We start from the raw sequence: 21,330 nt of genomic DNA on the forward strand, positions 1-21,330 counted from the left end.
GAATATGGATGAACCTAAACCGGTTCTGCTCCACAAGCTGGAGGGGTCAACCAATGAAATACACGCTGCTATTATCATTCCAGGCACTAATTTATAGGGGTATTTATTTTCCAAGATTACTGTCGAAACCTCAGGGAGAATATATTGTTAATGTAAACCATTTTTATACTTTCCTATATTTAATACAGTTTTTCTCATGATAAATCTTTCTAATTTAAATTTTTTATTAGTAATCATTAAACATTATCATTAGTAATCAATGTATGAATATATATTTATATGTCAACTATAGCTTGCCAAACGGCTGGACCGAATGGGCTGACATTTTTTTTGGGAACCTTTGAGTACCCCGGGTGTAAATAAATCCTTGGGCAACGCCGGGCACTTCAGCTAGCATAAATTATCAAAAAAAATGTATTAGGAAAAAATCAATAATTCCATAAACAAAATTATATTTATTTCTGCAGGTTTACATTTAAAAGCTATTTAGATCTTCCTCACTATACATAACTTTTGTAATACACACAAAGGGAGTAAACTATTCAAATATGTTTTTTGTTCAACTTACGAAATTGACCACATAAGAATTATGATGTTCTGCGAATAATGCCAAAATAAATGACTGTCACTTGATGATTCTTCATTCTTTACCTCTTTTGTATAACCTGGCTGTGTATAGGAGAGAACGGGGTGATATCTGTGAGCGCTGACAGATCTGTGCGCGTATGGCAGCTGCGTGACAGCGGACAGTACTGGCCAAGTATCTGTCACTATATGGGAGCTGCAGCAACAGCTCTTCATTATACACATGAAACCAGGTTTACCATCAAGTTTGGGGTGCTGCTGGAGCATCTAAATCTTTTCCATTTGGTTGTTAGACTCTATTTATATATTTAGATTATCATGAAACTCCTGTGCTTTCTTGTACTTTTGCTATCAAATATATGTTTTTCATCCGAAATAGCTCCTTGTAACAAAGACGCCATCTAAATATATTGCGGGATTAGAGGATCCAATCAAGGATAAATATATGAACGGGAAAAGTAATTATAAATTAAAATCATTATAAATCAATGTCAGCTACAAATCATACAATGCTTGTAAATGAAAAGATTATCAGAATATATTCATTTTGTCCATTCTCACCATGAAACACAAGACAAATGCATTTTAAGAGGAATATTGTGACAAAAACCAGTCAACCCCCCATGTCCCCCAAAAATAACCCACTATGGGGTGGAGGGGAGGGGGGGGGGGGGGTTAAATTGAGTATAAAAATGATAAATACTGTATTAGTTTATAGTCAAACATTTCGTTAATAAAAATATGTGTCGAAATGTAGAAATTTGTTATAATATCTTGGTACAGTATGATGAAAATATTAACATACACAAATGTATATTTTATTATAAATCGCAAAACAATTTTTTTTAGTTTGTGAACCTTTGGGTCCTCCACTCTTTAAACTAGCCCATTAATTTTTGTTTTTGTATTTATTTTTTTACTAATTAATTTCTCATTTGTTAATATCAATACGAGATTTTGTTTGTAAATCACAATACGTGATTATGTTTGCTAATATGAATACGTGATTTTGTTTGTTAAATACATGATTTTGTTTGTTAATAACAATACGTGATTTTCTTTGTTAATATCGTTACATAATTTTGTTTATAAATATCAATACGTGATTTTTCTTTGCATCAATATGTGATTTTGTTGCATCAATACGCGTTTTGTTTGCATCAATACGTGTGTTGCATCAATACGTGTTTTGTTGCATCAATACGCGTTTTGTTTGCTTCAATTCGTGATTTTGTTTGTTAATATCCTAACAAGATTTTTTTAGATTTTTAATGGTTAACAAATTAAATCAATTATGAGTCCAAAATATATAATATTAATAAATTAAACAAGTAATATCTGTTGTTAAAGGAATTTGTTTGTTGGTTTGGATACTGGTAGTATTGAGGAATTTACACTTTCTCCAGATTATAACAGGTTTGTCATTTAGGTATTTCAGGGGTGTATATTCTCTGAAAAATTAATCCCCCCCTTACACTCTGTTGAAAGTCATTTTCCCCTCCAAAAGTTAGGTATTTTTTTTTGAATTGGGGAAAATGAATAAATTTTTGGGTTAAAAGTTTTAAAAAAGGGGGGGGGGGTAAACTTGCTTTTTCATGTCCAATTTTTCATTTTTTCCCCTAGACCTTGTAAATCACTCCCAGGGATGTAATTCTCAAAAAAATTCACTCATGCCTTTTTTATTTTTTTTGGCTCTCGACACCATTATTTATCATTAATTTATTATTTATCATGTTTTATATTCTTTATTATTAAGTTTTGCTATTGTTCATAAATAAAAAAAGAAATTTAATTTTTAGAGCTATTGTAGGCATTGTGGGTTTTTATTCACTCTTTTGTGTGATTAATTCCATTGGCGGTCTTTAATATCACATACTAGCACATATCTTGTTCCCTTTCAGATCTTGTTATTGTTCGTTTGATTGAATAATTGATTTTGTTTTAAAGGGACTGTACGCGTAATTTAAAGTGCCCTCCATGCAAAAATGGCAATGCCCGATATACAACGGTACCCTTGAAGACTTTTTCAGAACAAGTATGAATTAGATATTTATGTGTTTATTTCTTCAAACTGTTTATTTTCATTAGCGGGTTCTAAGCAAAAGTGACTTGCGCATTTCTTTTTTTTTAAGACGCAATGAAGAAACTCGCAGAAATGAACACTTCAAGATAGAGAAAGTACGATATCTTACACATTTTCTATCAGATGAAGGTTTCAAGGGTACCGTTGTAAATCGGACATTGTCATCTTTGAATTATGGGTCCTTTGAAATTACGCTTACAGTCCCTTTATGCGTGCGCAATCATTTCTCAACAAATCCGTCTATTCAGGATGGAGAGTGTACGTGTTTACAACGCGCACCAGAATGCGCGAGTTTGTCGGATACTGGTTGACCGGGAGAATAGTTGGCTACTGTCCGGGGGCAGGCAGGGTTTCATCAACAAATAATAAAATTATAATATCATTGCACATGTCATGCTAACTTCGTGATCCATTTACTCTGAAAGAATGCGGAGTATGGAGGGTTGGATACCTGGTAGCATTCGTGCTATTAGGAAAGCATAATATATTAAATAGATAGCAAATTGTTTCCATTGCGTTAATTTAACCTTTCTAAAATCAGAAACTTTTGGCCTTTCTTTTCAAATCTAGAGATAAAAAATTATAACAGAAAAACTAAATCATAACTTTGAATAATGAAACTTTACTCAGGGATAAATACTTTCACTTCCACTGCACTGTTACAGGTAAATATATATTTTACAGGAACTTTTATACTTTTTTCCGGTTAATTTTTTTTAAACTCAAACTCATAAAAATGATGTTTTTAAAATAATTACAATCGTTTAAGGGACAAAGGAGGATAAATGAATAATTAAAAAATCTTCCTAAAAAATTTTTCATTTTTTTAAGCCGTTGAATCAGTTTTGACATGCGTTAATGCATATTGCATTGCAGATGCAGGGGTTTACTTGAAATATCATTACCTCATATCTTTTCAAAAAGTTTTTTATCCTGATATGTGAGGAACGTATTCGGTAAAAAAAATTTTGTAAAAAAGACGGGGAGTAAATAACCAGTTCAACTTCTTTCATTCATTTCTCCCATGTCATCAAAAATAATTTCCTCCCAAGGAGAGCTTAAATGTTAACTCCTGTACTTTAGGGAAGAGACTTGGAGGATATCAGTGCAATGCCTGGTGCACTTCTTTAGCTTACGATACTGATGCCAAATATGCTTTCGTAGGTATATAAACAAATATTAAAACTATTTTATTATATGCTTTCGTAGGCATATAAACAAATATTAAAACTATTTTATAATATGCTTTCTTAGGTATATAAACAAATATTAAAACTATTTTATTATATGCTTTTGTAGGTATATAAACAAATATTAATACTATTTTTATTATATGCTTTCGTAGATATATAAACAAATATTAAAACTATTTTATATATGATTTCGTAGGTATATAAACAAATATTAAAACAATTTTATAATATGCTTTCGTAGCTATATTAACAAATATTAAAACTATTTTATAATATGCTTTCGTAGGTATATAAACAAATATTAAAACTATTTTATTATATGCTTTCGTAGGTATATAAACAAATATTAAAACTATTTTATTATATGCTTTCGTAGATATATAAACAAATATTAAAACTATTTTATATATGAGGTATATAAACAAATATTAAAACTATTTTATAATATGATTTCGTAGGTATATAAACAAATATTAAAAAACTAGTTTATAATTTTTTAAAAAAGTTGGGTTATTGTATCGAAAAACATTCTAACATCTAATTAATGTCCTCAAAATGCTAAAAATAATGAAAGCAACATGATTTTTAGTTAAGAATACGTTTTTGAAAAATAAAATTACGTTTAAAAAATTTAATGACATGCATAGGATCCGTAAAATGTTAGATTTCTGGAGCATTAAGGGGCAAAATTTCAACCTAAGCATAGAAAAAAAATCTTATTCCTCTCAAAATACGTATTTTTAGTGTTAACTAAAGAGATATTTTTTAAACCTTCCTAATGAACGGAAAATCAAGTTGCTGCTCAAAAACTAGCGACAATAGGTTTTTAATTATTGTAAACATCTAGGCGACTACAGTGGTAGTATTACAGTTTGTAAACTAGAAACTTCAGGAGTTAAATTCATCACATCTCTCAAGGTTACATAATTTTTATATTTATAAAAAGTTAAACTTTACTTTTGATGATTACTTCGTCTTTTTAGTAGGTTATTAGATTAGTTGATATTTCAGTTGTTTGGTTGATCATTGAGTTGTTCATTTTTTGGTTGATTTTTTAGTTTGTTTGATTATGGTTTGAGTTCGGTTGATAGTAGAGCTATGGGTCAAGGAGTTTAGATTTTTAAATTAATTACTTACTTGATGTGTGTGGTTGTTAAATAAATTGTTTGGTTGATTTCAATTGTTTGTTTTCAATGTTTTGATTGGATATTTTCGCCTTTTTTTTGTGTTTTCTCTTCTGTAATCAACTATTAAAATCCTGGATGGTATTGAGTAAACTGTTTAATTAAAGATTTATTTATTGCTCGATGTAAGTTAGTAAATCATTAATGAATTGATTGGTTGGTTGGATTGTGAGATTTGGATTTATGGTTATTATAATCAATTATGAATTGTCTGATTGATTGATTAATGAATTGATGATTGAGTGACAGGTTAGTTGATTGATTGATTGATTGATTGATTGATTGATTGATTGATTGATTGATTGATTGATTGATAATGTAGGGTCAGGCAGGAAGTATCCGTTGTCTTGCCTGGGATGGGACTAAGAACTGGCTGTATTCAGGTGTAACAACAACATTATTAGTACTAATTAATTTAATCAGAGCTGAAAACTTTAGAATGGTGGATATTGAGATTAAATGCTTGATCCTCTCTTTTTCTTAATATCGAGACTGACCTAATCTTGTACTTGTATCCTGAAAAGTGTATAAAATTCAACCAATCAGAGTCCCGTATATGAACCCGATAAATTTGAAATTTTGCGCGCCATTTAGGATCATATACAGAAACGGAAGGGACTCTTTAAATTAAATAAACGGTTTTTGATTTTTCTCTACTATGCCTAAGAAAGAACGGTTTAAGAAGAAAATTAATAATGTGTCCATTGGATACTCAGATTAAGTATTCGGATTAAGGATATCTCATTTTAAAGTTTTCAGCTCTGAGTCCACAGCTTGAGGTGTTAGAAAAAAAAATATTTTCTTGGTATTTTTATTCAAATAAATTTTTGATTTTAGATAAAAACTAAATATTTAGGTTTTTGGAAGGAATTTTAAAACTTCAGAAATTCTTTTTCATAAAAATAATTTACTTTTGTTTCAGGAAGCTTTGACAGTACAGTGTTTGTGTGGGATATAGGTAAACATTTTAAGGAGGGAGTAAGGAGGGTTCATAGCATTTATTTATTTATTTATTAATTTTTCTATTTAGTTATAATATTTGTATATATATTTATGTTAGCAATAGCTGTCCAAACGGCTGGACCAAATGGGCTGACATATTTTGAGGAAACCCATGGGTACTTTGGGGAGCATAGGCTAAAAAATTAAATTTTTTTCAAAAACCAACTTTTTTCACCATTTTTTTTGTTAGGGGCAACGCCGGTCACTTCAGCTAGTCTAGAAGATAAAAATCTTCTTAGCTAAAATAAATTTGATAAATCAAATAAATATAAAGTTTTGTTCAAATTATTTTTCAGAAATGTTTTTACCTTTTTTTAGATTGCTATCTTCTGGCGAGGATGGGAAACTCGTTTGCTGGGACATGTCTTTACAAAGGTTGGTACTTATTTTTTTTAAATTAAAATTTATTTGCAGGAGTATCTATTTTCAAGATTTACCCCGAGGTTGGTGAAATAAGAAATAAAATTGGACATCTAAGGCCTTCTGTATTTTCCTCAATAAAACGAATAAAAACTTTCCGCTTCGCGCAAACATGCCTGACAACAGGGGAGAAAAAAATTTTCAAAGTGGAGGAATGATTTTAAGAGAATATCCACCCCTGATATTTTTGGAATAAACATTCCAAAGAGATTGGAAAGAATTTGAACAGAAGAATAATAAGAATTGGAATAACTATTTTTAATACTAATATGTTTCATAGATTATATTTTGTCCCGAGTTTATAAAGTAAGTATAAAGTTAATATAAACTTTGTTTTAATGTAAATAAAAAATACTTTGGAAATGTCCCAAATTTTTTTTAGAATTGACATTTTAGAACGATGATTTATAGCACGTCAATAATAAAGTGAGTATGAATGATAAAATACATAATAGTTTCAAAATAGATTGTTAATATAGAAAAAGAATCCGCGCAGAAATAAAAACAAAAAACAGGCAAAATTCTGTGAAGATGGTGAACATTGAAAATAATCTGAAAAGGAACTCAATATTGAGTCGAAAATAGATTATAATTATTTATAACACTAAAATATTCACTGTGAAGTGAACATAAATGATAAGTTTCATAAAATATAAAATTTTAGACTTGAGACTCCTGACTGGGCTGAATCTGACAACTGTCAACTCTGCAATAGGTGGCAGTATTATTATTATTATTATAAATACAATTTGATATGGTTTATTGCAGTGCTTTGGATCCATTTGATTTTGATGCGGATCCGGGATCCACACGGGAAAAAATGAATCCCGATCTAGGTCATTTCTTCAAGATTTACTGATTTTTTCAACTGTCAACTCTGCAATAGGTGGCAGTATTATTATTATTATTATTAATACAATTTGATATGGTTTATTGCAGTGCTTTGGATCCATTTGATTTTGATGCGGATCCGGGATCCACACTGGAAAAAATGAATCCCGATCTAGGTCATTTCTTCAAGATTTACTGATTTTTTGCCAGATTTTTTTTTTACTTATTTTCATTCTAAAACTTGATGACCCATTCAGAAATCAGGAATCTCTCTTTTTTCAATAGTTCAGATTTGGGGTTTGAGAGTAAAAAAAGTTTTTCTTTGCTGTTTTTGGCTGATATTATGCCCCTTGGATCCTGATACGTGGATCTGTATATTTTTGCGGATCCTGATTTGGATCCAGGAAGCCAAAATCTTGCGGATCCAACGAATCCGGATCCGGATCCTTACCATTGTTTTATTGCCATCATTCTTAATGCATTATTGATACCTTTTGATGATAATGTCATCTGTAACTAAAAACTCGCTTCAAAATGTAAATTTTCTACATCTCTGCAACCTGAAGTTGAATACGTTTCATGTTTCCCATTTGAACTTATTGATCAAACAGAATTTAAAGTTTGTAATATCTAAGGTTTATCAGGAATCAGGATGCAAAGATATATGGAATTAGAAAATTATGATATGTGGCGAGGTTTCATCTTTTAAAACATTTTTAGGTTAAAGAAAATTATTTTAATATTAAGTATTAGCAATGCTTATAAACTCTCATCTTTGTCTTAATAAATCGGAACCAAATTTTGTTTTATTCAAAGATTATTATTGAATCTTACTTTTTATTTTTTATTTTAAAAAATTCAATCTCATACTTTTCTTCGAGCTAAAAGGTCAACGTTTAGTCTAAATATTTTTTCAAAGTTTTTCAAGATAGTTTAAATTTCATAAATTCTAGTTTGTTATTTTTCTTAATTATTCAACATTTTTAAGCAATCCACAATTTCTTAATTTTATCGGGATTTCTTGTTTCTTTATTTCATAGTTATTAACTATGTAGTTTTTTAGTTATGACTTGATCAACTATTTATAATTTTTCAAGATTTTGAATTTTGTGTTTTGATAATTTACAAATTGTTCAGACCCTTCTTCTGGAACATGAAGAGCATGTATGAACAGAAACAGATAGGATTGAGACAACATCACTGCAGGTTCTTGGACTATTTTTCTTTTGCGTACATGCTTGTACTTTTTTAACCCAATACTATTTACATCACTGCAGGTTCGTGGACTATTTTTCTTTTGCGTACAGGCTTGTACTTTAACCCAATACTATTTACATCACTGCAGGTTCTTGGACTATTTTTCTTTTGCGTACAGGCTTGTACTTTAAACCAATACTATTTACATCACTGCAGGTTCGTGGACTATTTTTCTTTTTCGTACAGGCTTTTACTTTAACCCAATACTATTTACATCACTGCAGGTTCTTGGACTATTTTTCTTTTGCGTACAGGCTTTTACTTTAACCCAATACTATTTACATCACTGCAGGTTCGTGGACTATTTTTCTTTTGCGTACAGGCTAGGCTTGTACTTTAACCCAATACTATTTAGGAGATGTGGAAAAGCTATCTGTGATAATTGTTCAAGTAAACGCAGTATTCTCCCAGCAAGGCAGATTTAAATCTGAAACATTTTCTATGAAAAAAAAATAAAGTTTTTCTGTAAAATTTTATTGAAATAGCTGATTCCCACTGAAAATAATTGATTTAATTCTTTTTAATAATTTATCTTTCAATGTTGCAGGGGTGTTTTTTTTGGAATTGCTCCACCCCCCCCCCTGATTTTTGATGATTTGGAGGCGGGGGAAGAGGAACTTTTTTATTCTTTTTGATAATATGAACTCAAAACTTCATTGATTTCCCCCAATTCAGCTAATAAAACCCATTAATTCTGGGGGGAAAAATGATTTTTGGAGAAAATATTCACCCCTGAAATATTGACAATCATTAAAAAAAACCTGTTGATTTGTATATCTGTGATCCAGGGGCCACGAATACCCTGTTCGGGTGTGTGAGAACTGTTATATAAATGTTCAACCGGTGGAGAAGAAATCAATGGCTAATTTCTACGAAACCAGGTTAGTCACAATTTATCCAGGGGAGCTTAACTGTCATTTAGGACACCAGAGAACTTAAATAAATATCTAGAGCTAGTTGAACTACGTAGACGTAGTTAAACTACTTCTATTGTGTACTGGTTCAAGTTCGAAAGAATTGATTCAACTAAAGAGAATATTCGCTAAAAATCGAAGGGGTATAGGGTCACGTCGAAAAATATTCGATGGTGTTTGCTACTAATCGTACTTCTATCTGTTGCGTCTATCAGGAGAAAATTGTTAAAAACGACTCATATCGAAGAACGTAGCGTCCATATAAATTCAGAAAGATGCAACATACGACTCAGATCGGAAATAAATAAATTTGATTCTAAACAAATCATTCAGATATTACAATCTATAATCATCGATTTTTTTTCGGCGCATTCGTATATCTAGTTGATAGTTCATAATATTCTTTATATGTTTTATATATGATGCAATTTAAACGACGATTAGTTGGCCGCCAGGTGTATCTGCTCTCGATGTTTCTGCATGGTTTCACGTGGCAGAGACGTCTAGCTGACACAAAATCGTGTTTAAGTGCATTACTGTATATAAAACAAATAAATATTATTATGAAGTATCTGCAACTATATACGAATGCATCGAAAAAAAATCGATGATTATAGGTTGTTATATCTGAATGATTTGTTTTGAATTAAATTTTTTTTTTATGATCCAAGTCGAATATTGAAACTTTCTGAATTTGTAAAGACGCTTCGTTCTTCGTTTAGAATCTTTTTTAACAATTTTCTCCTTATAGACGCAACTGATAGAAGTAAGATTTGTAGCAATCACCATCGAATATTTTTCGATGTAAACATATACCCCCTTTCATTTGTCGCGAACACTTACTTAGTTCAACTACCTATTGCTATTCATTAGAATTGGTCCCAGGTCGGTTAAAAGCTAGCTTATCTCTTTAAATATCATTAAATTGTTTTTAATACCGAAAACGGCTGATAAGTTGTCTGTTAAAAATCTATTATAATTTGGACTTTCTTACATACGAAAAAATAAGTCCTTTTAATTTTTAAACCCGTAAAACAAGTTTGTGAACAGTTATTTTTATGACTGTACTGCACTGCACTGCATTGCACTGTACTGTACTGTATTGTACTGTACTGTACTGTACTGGACTGGACTGCATGCACTGCACTGTACTGTACTGTATAACTGTACTGTACTGATCAGCTATAATGTCCAGGGGTATGGTAAGCTGGATGGATTATGACGAGGAAAGGAAACTACTGCTGACAGTGTCTAGAGATAACATCATGAAGATCTGGAATATTGAAAATATTCTTCAGGAAAATAATATTTTTAAGTTGAATCTTATTAAGCTTGAAAATCTTCGGCTTTTTGCAAAGTATTTATTTTTTCGCCTTAACATTTTTTGTTTTGGTTTCTCTTCTCCAATTTTTTTATAGTGTCTATTTAGTTCTTTCTTTTTCTTTTTTCTTCTGTAACTTCTTCTGTAACTCTTTACTTTGAAAAGAAAATAGCTTAGATATTAATTATTAAAAATGTGTTCTAAATATTATAATATGGGACAGGTGGCCGTCTATACCGGGCCATAGCCCTCTCACCACGTGATTGATTCGCCGATCCATCAAGACCAGGATCAATCGATCAATCAAGACCAGGGTCAATCGATCAATCAAGTCCAGAATTTATCGAATCGGAGCCCGGATGAAAACTCGACGCAAAGAGCCCGACCCCGATCCCCTCAGATAAATTTCTCCTAAACGATTTCTGGATTCTATTAATGTCGTTAAATCTAGTCCTGTCTATCTTGGACATGACTTATATGTCGTGTCTATCTTGGTCACATCTTAAACGTTGTGTCTATTGTGGTCTCTGATTATATAATCGTGTCTAGTACTAATGTAACCAACCAGAGTTAAAGTTAACCAAATTGATTAGTCCTAATACCAAAAGCTCCGATGTATTCCTAACATTAAAGGAACGGAATGAATCGCTTATATAAAACAAAATTTTGATTTGATTTAAAGAATTACCATATTTGTCACTTAGTGTATTTCAAACCCCTGATTATACATTATACAACCTTGGTGGATTGAGTATACTTCAGTAACAATGTTTAACTTAGTAATGGATGAGGAAATTTATTAATTTCTATTTGTATATTTTTAAAACAACTTTCTCTGAACCTTCTGTCAACTTAGGAGGTGGCTGTATTCTCTTGAAATAGGACACAAAAAACTCAATATTTATGGTTTTCCAAATAAAACTACATTGGCAGGCTTTCAAATTCCGTTAAAGCTGGAAATAATAACCAACCTTGATTTGTTTTATTTCTTAGTAATTAAAGTTCCTAAAGCTCTTGTGGATTATTTTAGTTTTTATCAAGTTTAGAAAGAATTAATTTTAAAAGCTCTGTGGAAATGAAAAAAAAATAAGAGCTACTCTTTACAGTTTAGTCATACAATATTACATTTTAGGCATATAAAGGGAGGGTTGAATCAAAATTAATGCCTTGACCGAAAATGTTTCCGGAAAAAAATACAGAGCTTTCCTAGAAAAGAGAAGAAGAATAAGCTAAAAGCTAAATAATTTTTCAAAATTTGTTTTTTCCAAAAAACTTTCAAAATACATTTGTTGATGAAAGCTTAATTTCTGATAGAAACTTGAAGGAAAAATTTTCAGAGTTTTAAAAACTTTTGATCTTGGCTTAAAATAGAAAATTGAGCATAAGTCCTGACTCAGTCGCATTAATTCGGGGCTCCGCTGTAAATCTTAATTGTGTACATTTGAATTGTACAATTTAAAAATATTTGTTCAATTATTAAAAAAAAATTTAAGGAATGCTAGAAACAAAATAATTACTACAAGCCTTATTTATTTACTTTATGGTGAAAACAGTTCCTTTAGGAGACAAAGATGTCAAATAAACTCAAAAAAAATTATTAACTAAGTTTAAGAAAATGCACTTGTTTTTCTCCATTTCTTCTCCTCCGAAGTTTTCCAAATTTAGAAAGTACCAACAGTGTTCTACACTTTCGTACATTTTATGTCTTGTCACTTACTGTACGGTCGGATGTTAAAGATTTAGGTGTAATTAATTTTTTTCGCATTTATTCAAATGGATTTTAAATCCAAGTAATTAAGATTCATTGACATTACATAATAATATTTATTCAAATGGATTTTTGAAAAACTCTTGTCCAAGTTTATTAAAATTAATTGATGTTACAAAATGATATTTGGTTTATGCTAACAGATTTTGATTAAACTCCGGGATTGATTGATTGATTGATTGATTAGCTGATTGATTGATTGATCGGGTTATTGATTGCAAATAAACGTGTTTTATTAATAAACAAAACTGTTTAAACCTACCTAGAAAATACCGACTTTTGTTTACAATATTTGTTATTGTTTTGATTAAACTAATTCTTAATATGATCTAATGCATCACATTAAAATATGTACATAAACTCTATCCCTTCCACCTTATACCNCAGTAGAGTTTGTCTGTTTTTTTGGCTTTTAGGGGGCTAAACAAAACATCTGAAAAGATTAAAAATTGTTTGCTTTTAACAAATTTGCGTGTTTTACACTATGAAAATGTTGCTTTTACAGAAGATATCAGCCTGAGCTATTTTTGAATAGTTATGTTTCGAGCGATTTTGCTTTGTTTGGGCATCTATCTTCTGTCAGAGTAATAATTTAGCAAAATTCCATTTAAAAAATTATATAGCTTGATAGCTATAGAACCTTGAATGTTGAAAACGGATAAAAATAGGAATGGGCATTTTGGGATCCGTCTTTTCACAATCAAGGTTTTATGGCCAAAGTTTTTAACAAAAACGATTTATCAACACTTCACTAATCGTTCTGAATGATATTTTTTGTTAATTTACTTGGTCAAAGTAAGAATTTTGCATAATGAAAAAAAAAATCAAATTCATTGAGCAATAGCATACAATTTTGAAAAAGTTAAACATCTCAGATTCGATCTTGTAAAGCATTTTAGGAATCCAATAACCTTAAATGTTTAAAAATGTACCTCAAAACAATGTCCTTCTCTAGTTAGATTTTGTGCTCCCCTTTATTTTAAGCACTTTTCTGTCAATCCAAGAGATAATGTGTAATCAAGGAAATTACACGAGGAATTTTCATATTTTTGTTTACAAATAAATCCAATGTTGTAACTTTATGTTATGAAATCTAAATACAGGGTGTCCCACGGAATATGACAATAGCAAGCAGACTTAAAGGTCGTGTTTATTTTTGATACAATTTTCCGCATTTAGTTGTCAACCTAACTTAGAAGTACAATTCTAGAGATAATAAGCATAAAGTATCCCATTTCTAAAATGTAGTCTGCCTTTTTTGTGCTTTTAAAATTACCCGAGACGTGAAGAATTTCGTTCATATTTCCACAATTTTGGTTTTATTAAACAAAATTGAAATCTGAACGAAATTCTAATATACATATCCGGTAATATTGACAGCAAAAAAAGGCAGACCACATTTTGGACTAGGTCTAGGAGAGTTTTGTGGTTATTAATTCAAGAATCAGACATGTTAAATTTAGTTGACGATTGAATGTCATGAATAAATTCAAAGATCAAAGAGGAGACGACTTGCCAGTACACTTATTTGTAAACAAAGAAATTGGGGGCCTGGTGTAACTTCCTATTGTGTAATTATTCCTGTAATTTATCTAAATATTTATTAGTTAATAAATTATTATAATTTTATGATTTAAATATAATTAAAATTGATACCACTTCTTTTTTAGTTGGAAAGAGTAAACCAAGGCTATAATAAAAGGAAAATTATTTCAGAGGTGTACGCAGTGAGTACCTCGCAGGGGCTCTGAACACACCAACCCGGGATTAATCAATCCTCAGCTTTAAATCAGTAACTGAAATAACAGTGCGGTTAATTAAATTCATGTTATGAGAAAAAGATGAATTGTTCTTAATAGTTTGGTTTATTTTGAGTCATTCGGATTAGGATCCCGCTGCAAAGGACCAGTGGCCGAATTTAATGTATTTATAAGCCGCTTCACAAATGCCCAAAAAACCGGTTTTAATTGAGCGCCGGTTTAAAAATTGAATACAAATTTAAGCAGAGCCAACCATATTTGAGCCGCGTCTTAAATTTAAGCCGCGGATGAAATTCTTTTAATTCGGCCTCAGGATTATTCATTAGTTTAATCTCTTTTAAGTTTCTTGTTCGGAGGCAGAATCTTTAATAAAATTTCCTCAATTGTGCCAATATTTCTTCTGTTTTGAGGAAGATATTGATTCTTTTTATTCCTACTCATAATTTTATTGGGTAAGCTGCAGGTTTATTTTTTAAGGTTTTAGATTTTTTATTTTGCTATAATGCTTATTTGTTATTTAAAAAATTTTAAAAAAAACTATCTAATTGGTATTTAAGTGTTAGCTTTTGTTTTGAATGAAAAACGATATTGCTCAATTGTCATTAAAGTAATCGTTTTAAAAACGATCGCTTCTTGTTTTCAAAAGTTTAAACTCGATGCCCATTCTTTAATATTAAATGTTATTGTGTTTGCATTTTTCTTTTGTTTCTTGTGATTGTTATGTTGTGAATTGCTACATTTGTGTGTTATTTCTGTATTTGTTATTGTTTTATAATTTCCTAGATTTGTGTGTTATTTCTGTATTTGTTATTGTTTTATAAAGGGTCTTTAATTCAAATGTTTGGGGGTTTCAATGGAAATGTTTGGGGTCTTTAATGAAAATGTTTGGGGTCTTTAAGAAAAATCTTTGAAGTCTTTAATGGAAATGTTTGGGGTCTTTACTGAATATTTTTGGGGTCTTTAAAGAAAATGTTTGGGGCTTTTAAGGCAAATGTTTGGGGTCTTTACTGAAAATGTTTGGGGTTTTCAATGGAAATGTTTGGGGTCTTTAATGAAAATGTTTGGGGTCTTTAAGAAATATGTTTGGGGTCTTTAAGGAAAATGTTTGGGGCTTTTAATGCAAATGTTTGGGGTCTTTATTGAAAATGTTTGGGGTTTTCAATGGAAATGTTTGGGGTCTTTAATGAAAATGTTTGGGGTCTTTGATGAAAATCTTTATTTTTTTATAATGTGTATCGGAGACCCTAAGATTTCCCAGTTGAAAAAGATGGGCTCTTATGAAAGTCTTGGGGTCTCCAATGAAATAATTTTTGGGTCGTTAATTTAAATGTTTGGAGTCTTTAATGAAAATGTTTGGGGTCTTTAATTCAAATGTTTGGGGGTTTCAATGGAAATGTTTGGGGTCTTTAATGAAAATGTTTGGGGTCTTTAAGAAAAATGTTTGAGGTCTTTAATGAAAATGTTTGGGGTCTTTAAGAAAAATGTTTGAGGTCTTTAATGAAAATGTTTGGGGTCTTTGATGAAAATCTTGGGGTCTCCGTTAAAATATGGGTTCTTCGGTGAGATGACAGAATGATGATAATTTCTTTTCATACCCATGTGGCCATGGTTGAAATATATTTCCTTTAAAGTATTTCAAAATACTCGTGTTTTCGTAATTTTGTTATTTGACCTATTTTTGAAATTCAGTTTGAAATTTTTATCATTATTTAATTTTGTAGTTTTCAAAACAAATCATTTTAGCTTGAAATTGATGTTTTACACAGTGATAACTAGACAACTCTGGAATAGGAAGTGGACTTTTAGACTCAGTTATAACTTTAAATAGTCCAATGAACATGAGGCACAGCAATTGTGCAGTGTAAACAGACCAACTTTACTTAAATAGTAATTAAATGACTTACTAGTAAAGCTTTTTGCTTTGCAACAAAATTAAATGCACTTCAGTGTACTGCTATAATGCCGTGTTTTTATTCTAATATTTTCTGTTTATCACAGTAGTAATGAAACATTTTCATAATTTGTTGTTGAAACTGGTCAATGTGGCTTAATTATTAACTTATCGTTAATCTGGTAAATAAAGTTTTTGCTATTAAATATTTGATTATATCTACAGTACCAAGAAATGATCTCTAAGTTTATTATGAAAACAATATTTTTAGAATTTTTGTTTCCTAGTAAATTACAAAATCATCTTTTTAATCAACCTTTCTAGCTTAACAGTAAATATTGTTTACAGGAATAACATTTTTTTTGACTATTTTTGGTTCATTTGAATTTATTTTATGTTTATTTGAACTACTAGCCGCAGCGCTCGGCCCAGAAATTGTCTTAGCCTAATCTAACCATAGTTAATACACTACACGTTTGAACTATTTTGTGTTCATTTGAACTATTTTTGTGTTCATTTGAACTATTTTGTATTCATTTGAAATATTTTTGTTATTACACCATTTCGTAAAAAAATTATTTTTGTTCATTTGAACTATATTTTGTTCATTTCACCTATTTTTTTTGTTCATTCAAACTATTTTTATGTTTATTTGAAATATTTCTTTGTAATTGTTTAAAATATATCTTTAATTGTATGACCAAACTTCATAAATTAACGAAATTTAAAAACTGAATTTACTGAAAAATAGTTCAAATGAGAAAGTAATTTGTTGATTTAAACTACTGGATATGACGTGAGGTCAGTAATTCAAGTGAGCAATAGTTAAAACGAACAATAGTTCAAACGGCGGTAGTTCAAACAGGTATCCACCGATTTATATCAAACTGTTAAACAGCATGGATACACATAAACATAAAAGTCAAGAGAAGCTTTCAATCCTAAAAAGCTTCTCTTTAATTACTTTTAAATCGAAAAAAGCTTGTTAACAATCAAAACTATTATATAAAAGTCGTCTTGATTGTGTTGATATAATCACTTACCACTGTATTTGTTTCTGTGTTTGTCGAATGTCGATGTATTTTTTGCGACTTCTTTGTTTATTTCCTGCAACTGTGAATTCCCTCCCTATCCCATGGTTTCCCCCGCCTCTATTCTCTGGATCAATATTTCAATAACTTTTTCTAAACAAAAACAAATATAAACAAGAATTCTATAAGGTTACATAAAGGCAACAGGATTTCAAATTTATTCACGCACTAGTTAAAGTGCCCGGCGTTGCCCGTGGAATTAAAGGAAAAAAAAATCGAACAAAAAAATTAGAATTTTGAAGACAAAAATCAAATTACTATATATATCAAATTTTCGAGATTATAATTTATAAACTTACAGAACTATCCGTGCCCCCCTTCACGCAAAAATAACTAGGTCTAAGTATGTTTCGGATTTATCAGAATAAGCTAGCAGTCATTTTTATTTCAGTTTAAAGCCATCTGTCAAAGCGTGAGCTTAAAAGCCAGTAAAAGCACTTAAACATTGTTTTAATATAACCGATCATAATAGAAATTTTAAAAAAATCTATGTTTTTGGAAAAAATAGTTTCGTTTATCAATTCTAATATTACAATCACCGTTTCTTGCGACTGACGACGACGGGTGACTTCGACTTTTCATATGGAAATTAATAAAATTATAAATTATGTAAGACTGAAGTGAAAATATATTTGAAGAAAACACTCCCGGTATATAAAAACATGAAATATACAACTACTTGTTTACTATCAACATTCAACAACAATAAACAAGAATTCATAAATATTTGACAAATAAAAAATAAAATAAAACTGAATTATTAAGAGAATTTACTTAAAGTTGTTAAGGAGACTTGTAGTGCACAGGATCCATTAAACTATAGAATAGGAAGACTGACTTACGATATTTAATTTTAATAGTCTAATGAACTTGAAAAACAATAATTGTTATTGGCTTAGTTTTGAGATTCTAAGTTGATTCGACTTTAATAGCGAAAGATTCCCGGTAAAATCGTCCAAGTGCGGGTAAACGGCGGGAGTAACTTTTAGTAACCTTAGCAGAGCTGCAGTTCCCGAGCTAGTATAAAATAAAGCGCTTTGCTCGAAGTCAAATATTTGTTGGCTACAGCTTGCCAAACCAATAAACCCTCTGTAACAAAGGCCAACATAAATTTAATTTTTTTTCAATCTTTTTTATTACACGGACACACAGCCTGGCACTTCACATACAGATAGTTAAAAATAAAAGGCGGAAATGTATGGTAATGTAGGTATTAACGTCTATTCAGGGGCGTAAACAGGAATTGTCCGTTGTCCTTTTTGACATTCTGGGGTGGGGTGGGGGTTGAATCCCCATGAAAATTATAGTTTTAACTTCTATGGAGGGGGACCTTTGGCCCCTTTTGTATCTAACTCTGAGTTTAACTGCCAAAAAAAATTATTTAAAAAATGCAAAACAATCTATTCTTGAAAATTTTATAAAATTATCTTGACGAAAAGTTTATAAATATAACAAGTTGATACGAATTCTACAGGAGCCCAATATCAAATTATTATTTATAATAAAAGTTTGAATAATAACTGTGAAGAACTGTGGAAAAGCTGTTTACGTTTAGTTGTTTACTTTCAGTTTGTTTACTTCTTCAGGACTTGTTTACTTCAACTTGTTTATTCTTAGATACACAAACAACAAAACATTGAAGGAAATATAATCAAATTAGGATTTAGGAAACCCAGCAGTTCAACACTATTAGAAACATATTCTTAATATTTTAAAATAGTTTTAGGATTTTTTAATTTTATTTTTGGATGGCTAAAGATAAGATGTTAGGAGGGTTTATTTTTTTTAGAAATTAGGAGGTTTCTAGTTTTAATTTCTAGTTTAAGGAAACTATATCTTGTTGTTAGGAAACTATTTTTATTTCATCGCAAATTTCTTTGAGTCATTAGAAAATAGGTGTAATTGTTAGGAAACTATATCTAGTTGTTAGGAAATTATGTCCAGTTGTCAGGAAACTATATCTAGGTGTTAGGAAAATATATCTAGTTGTTAGGAAATTATGTCTAGTTGTCAGGAAACTATATCTAGGTGTTAGGAAACTATATCTTGTTATTAAGAAACTATATCTGGTTGTTAGGAAACTATATCTAGTTGTTAGAAAAATATATATCTAGTTGTTAGGAAAATATATATCTAGTTGTTAGGAAAATATATCTTGTTGTTAGAAAACTATATCTAATTGTTAGGAAAATATATATCTAGTTGTTAGGAAAATATATCTTGTTGTTAGAAAACTATATCTAGTTGTTAGGAAAATATATATCTAGTTGTTAGGAAAATATATCTTGTTGTTAGAAAACTATATCTAGTTGTTAGGAAAATATATATCTAGTTGTTAGGAAAATATATCTTGTTGTTAGAAAACTATATCTAATTGTTAGGAAAATATATATCTAGTTGTTAGGAAAATATATCTTGTTGTTAGAAAACTATATCTAGTTGTTAGGAAAATATATATCTAGTTGTTAGGAAAATATATCTTGTTGTTAGAAAACTATATCTAATTGTTAGGAAAATATATATCTAGTTGTTAGGAAAATATATCTTGTTGTTAGAAAACTATATCTAGGTGTTAGGAAACTATATCTAGTTAGGAAACCATATCTAGTTGTTCGGAAACTATATCTTGTTGTTAGGAAACTATATCTAGGTGTTAGGAAACTATATCTAGTTGTTAGAAAACTATATCTGGTTGTTCCGAAACTATATCCTGTTGTTAGGAAAATATGTCTAGTTGTTAGGAAACTATATCTAGTTGTTAGGAAACTATATCTTTTTGTAAGGAAACTTTATCCTGTTGTTAGGAAAATATATCTTGTTGTTAGGAAAATATATCTAGTTGTCAGGAAGATATATCTAGTTGTTAGGAAAATATATCTTGTTGATAGGAAAATATATCTAGTTGATAGGAAAATATATCTTGTTGTTCAGAAAATATACCTAGTTGTCAGGAAAATATATCTAGTTGATAGGAAAATATATCTTGTTGTTAAGAAACAATATCTTGGTGTTAGGAAACTATATCTAGTTGTTAGGAAACTATATCTTGTTGTTAGGAAACTTTATCTTGTTGTTAGGAAAATATATCTAGTTTTCAGGAAAATATATCTAGTTGTTAGGAAAATATATCTTGTTGATAGGAAAATATGTCTAGTTGATAGGAAAATATATCTTGTTGTTAGGAAAATATATCTAGTTGTCAGGAAAATATGTCTGTTGATAGGAAAACATATCTTGTTGTAAGAAGAATAAATCTTGTTGGTAGGAAAATATATCTTGTAGTTAGGAGAATATATCTTGTGATAGGAAAATATATCTTGTTGTTAGGAAACTATATATCGTTATTAGAAAAAGATATCTAATTGAATTTATTAAAAATGTTATTTTCGGTAAAAATAATGAAATATTTAACCTTCAAATACAATTTTTAAAATTATGATATTAAGTTCAAACTAATTTCGAATTTTATTTAGACGACTGAAATATTTTTCATAATAATATTTAATAACAAAACTTGTTAATCTCCTCCTTAAAACAGATTTGTAAAAGGAAATAATAAAAATTTCTTATGTTTTAGGAGTAAGTTACGCGATCTCTATTAATTTTTTTATTAGAATACGCTTATTTATTGTGCTGTATAAATATGTAATAAATTGCGGATTTTAGCTACCAACAAGCAACATAAAAACCTTTTTTATACTATTATAGAACAGTACAAATACAGATTATATCAGGCAAAATGGGACTGTATGCCAAATGAATGATCCTCTTCTAGTGAAAATATATTTGTATTGTGAATCTGGCATTCCTTTTTATGTGCATTGTGAATCTGGCATGTCTTTTTATGTACATTGTGAATCTGGCATGCCTTTTTATGTGCATTGTGAATCTGGCATTTCTTTTTATGTACATTGTGAATCTGGCATGCCTTTTTATGTACATTGCGAATCTGGCATTTCTTTTTATGTACATTGTGAATCTGGCATGCCTTTTTATGTACATTGTGAATCTGGCATGGTCTTTAATGAAA

General features: G+C 29.9%; 1 protein-coding gene and 1 long non-coding RNA gene across 2 annotated transcripts; both read left to right on the forward strand.

Moving 5' to 3' along the window:
- LOC111706530 (WD repeat and FYVE domain-containing protein 2) lies at positions 1 to 12,716 on the forward strand. The gene is made up of 16 exons (XM_023479426.1): positions 1 to 83; positions 680 to 818; positions 1,936 to 2,001; positions 2,917 to 3,012; positions 3,299 to 3,333; positions 3,752 to 3,832; positions 4,709 to 4,779; positions 5,368 to 5,428; positions 5,968 to 6,003; positions 6,287 to 6,422; positions 7,132 to 7,182; positions 8,436 to 8,504; positions 8,911 to 8,970; positions 9,344 to 9,436; positions 10,665 to 10,767; positions 11,014 to 12,716. Exons 1-16 carry the CDS (start codon positions 5 to 7, stop codon positions 11,035 to 11,037), a joined length of 1,200 nt encoding a protein of 399 aa, XP_023335194.1. The 5' UTR covers positions 1 to 4; the 3' UTR covers positions 11,038 to 12,716.
- A 229-nt stretch (positions 12,717 to 12,945) lies between these two features.
- Positions 12,946 to 14,187, forward strand: LOC111706522 (uncharacterized). Its single transcript, XR_002766253.1, has 2 exons — positions 12,946 to 13,784; positions 13,969 to 14,187. It is a non-coding gene; the product is annotated as an uncharacterized LOC111706522 (long non-coding RNA).
- Positions 14,188 to 21,330: the final 7,143 nt, after the last annotated feature.

The sequence above is a fragment of the Eurytemora carolleeae genome, unplaced genomic scaffold, assembly GCF_000591075.1.
Source record: "Eurytemora carolleeae unplaced genomic scaffold, Eaff_2.0 scaffold729, whole genome shotgun sequence".
Taxonomy (NCBI): domain Eukaryota; kingdom Metazoa; phylum Arthropoda; class Copepoda; order Calanoida; family Temoridae; genus Eurytemora; species Eurytemora carolleeae.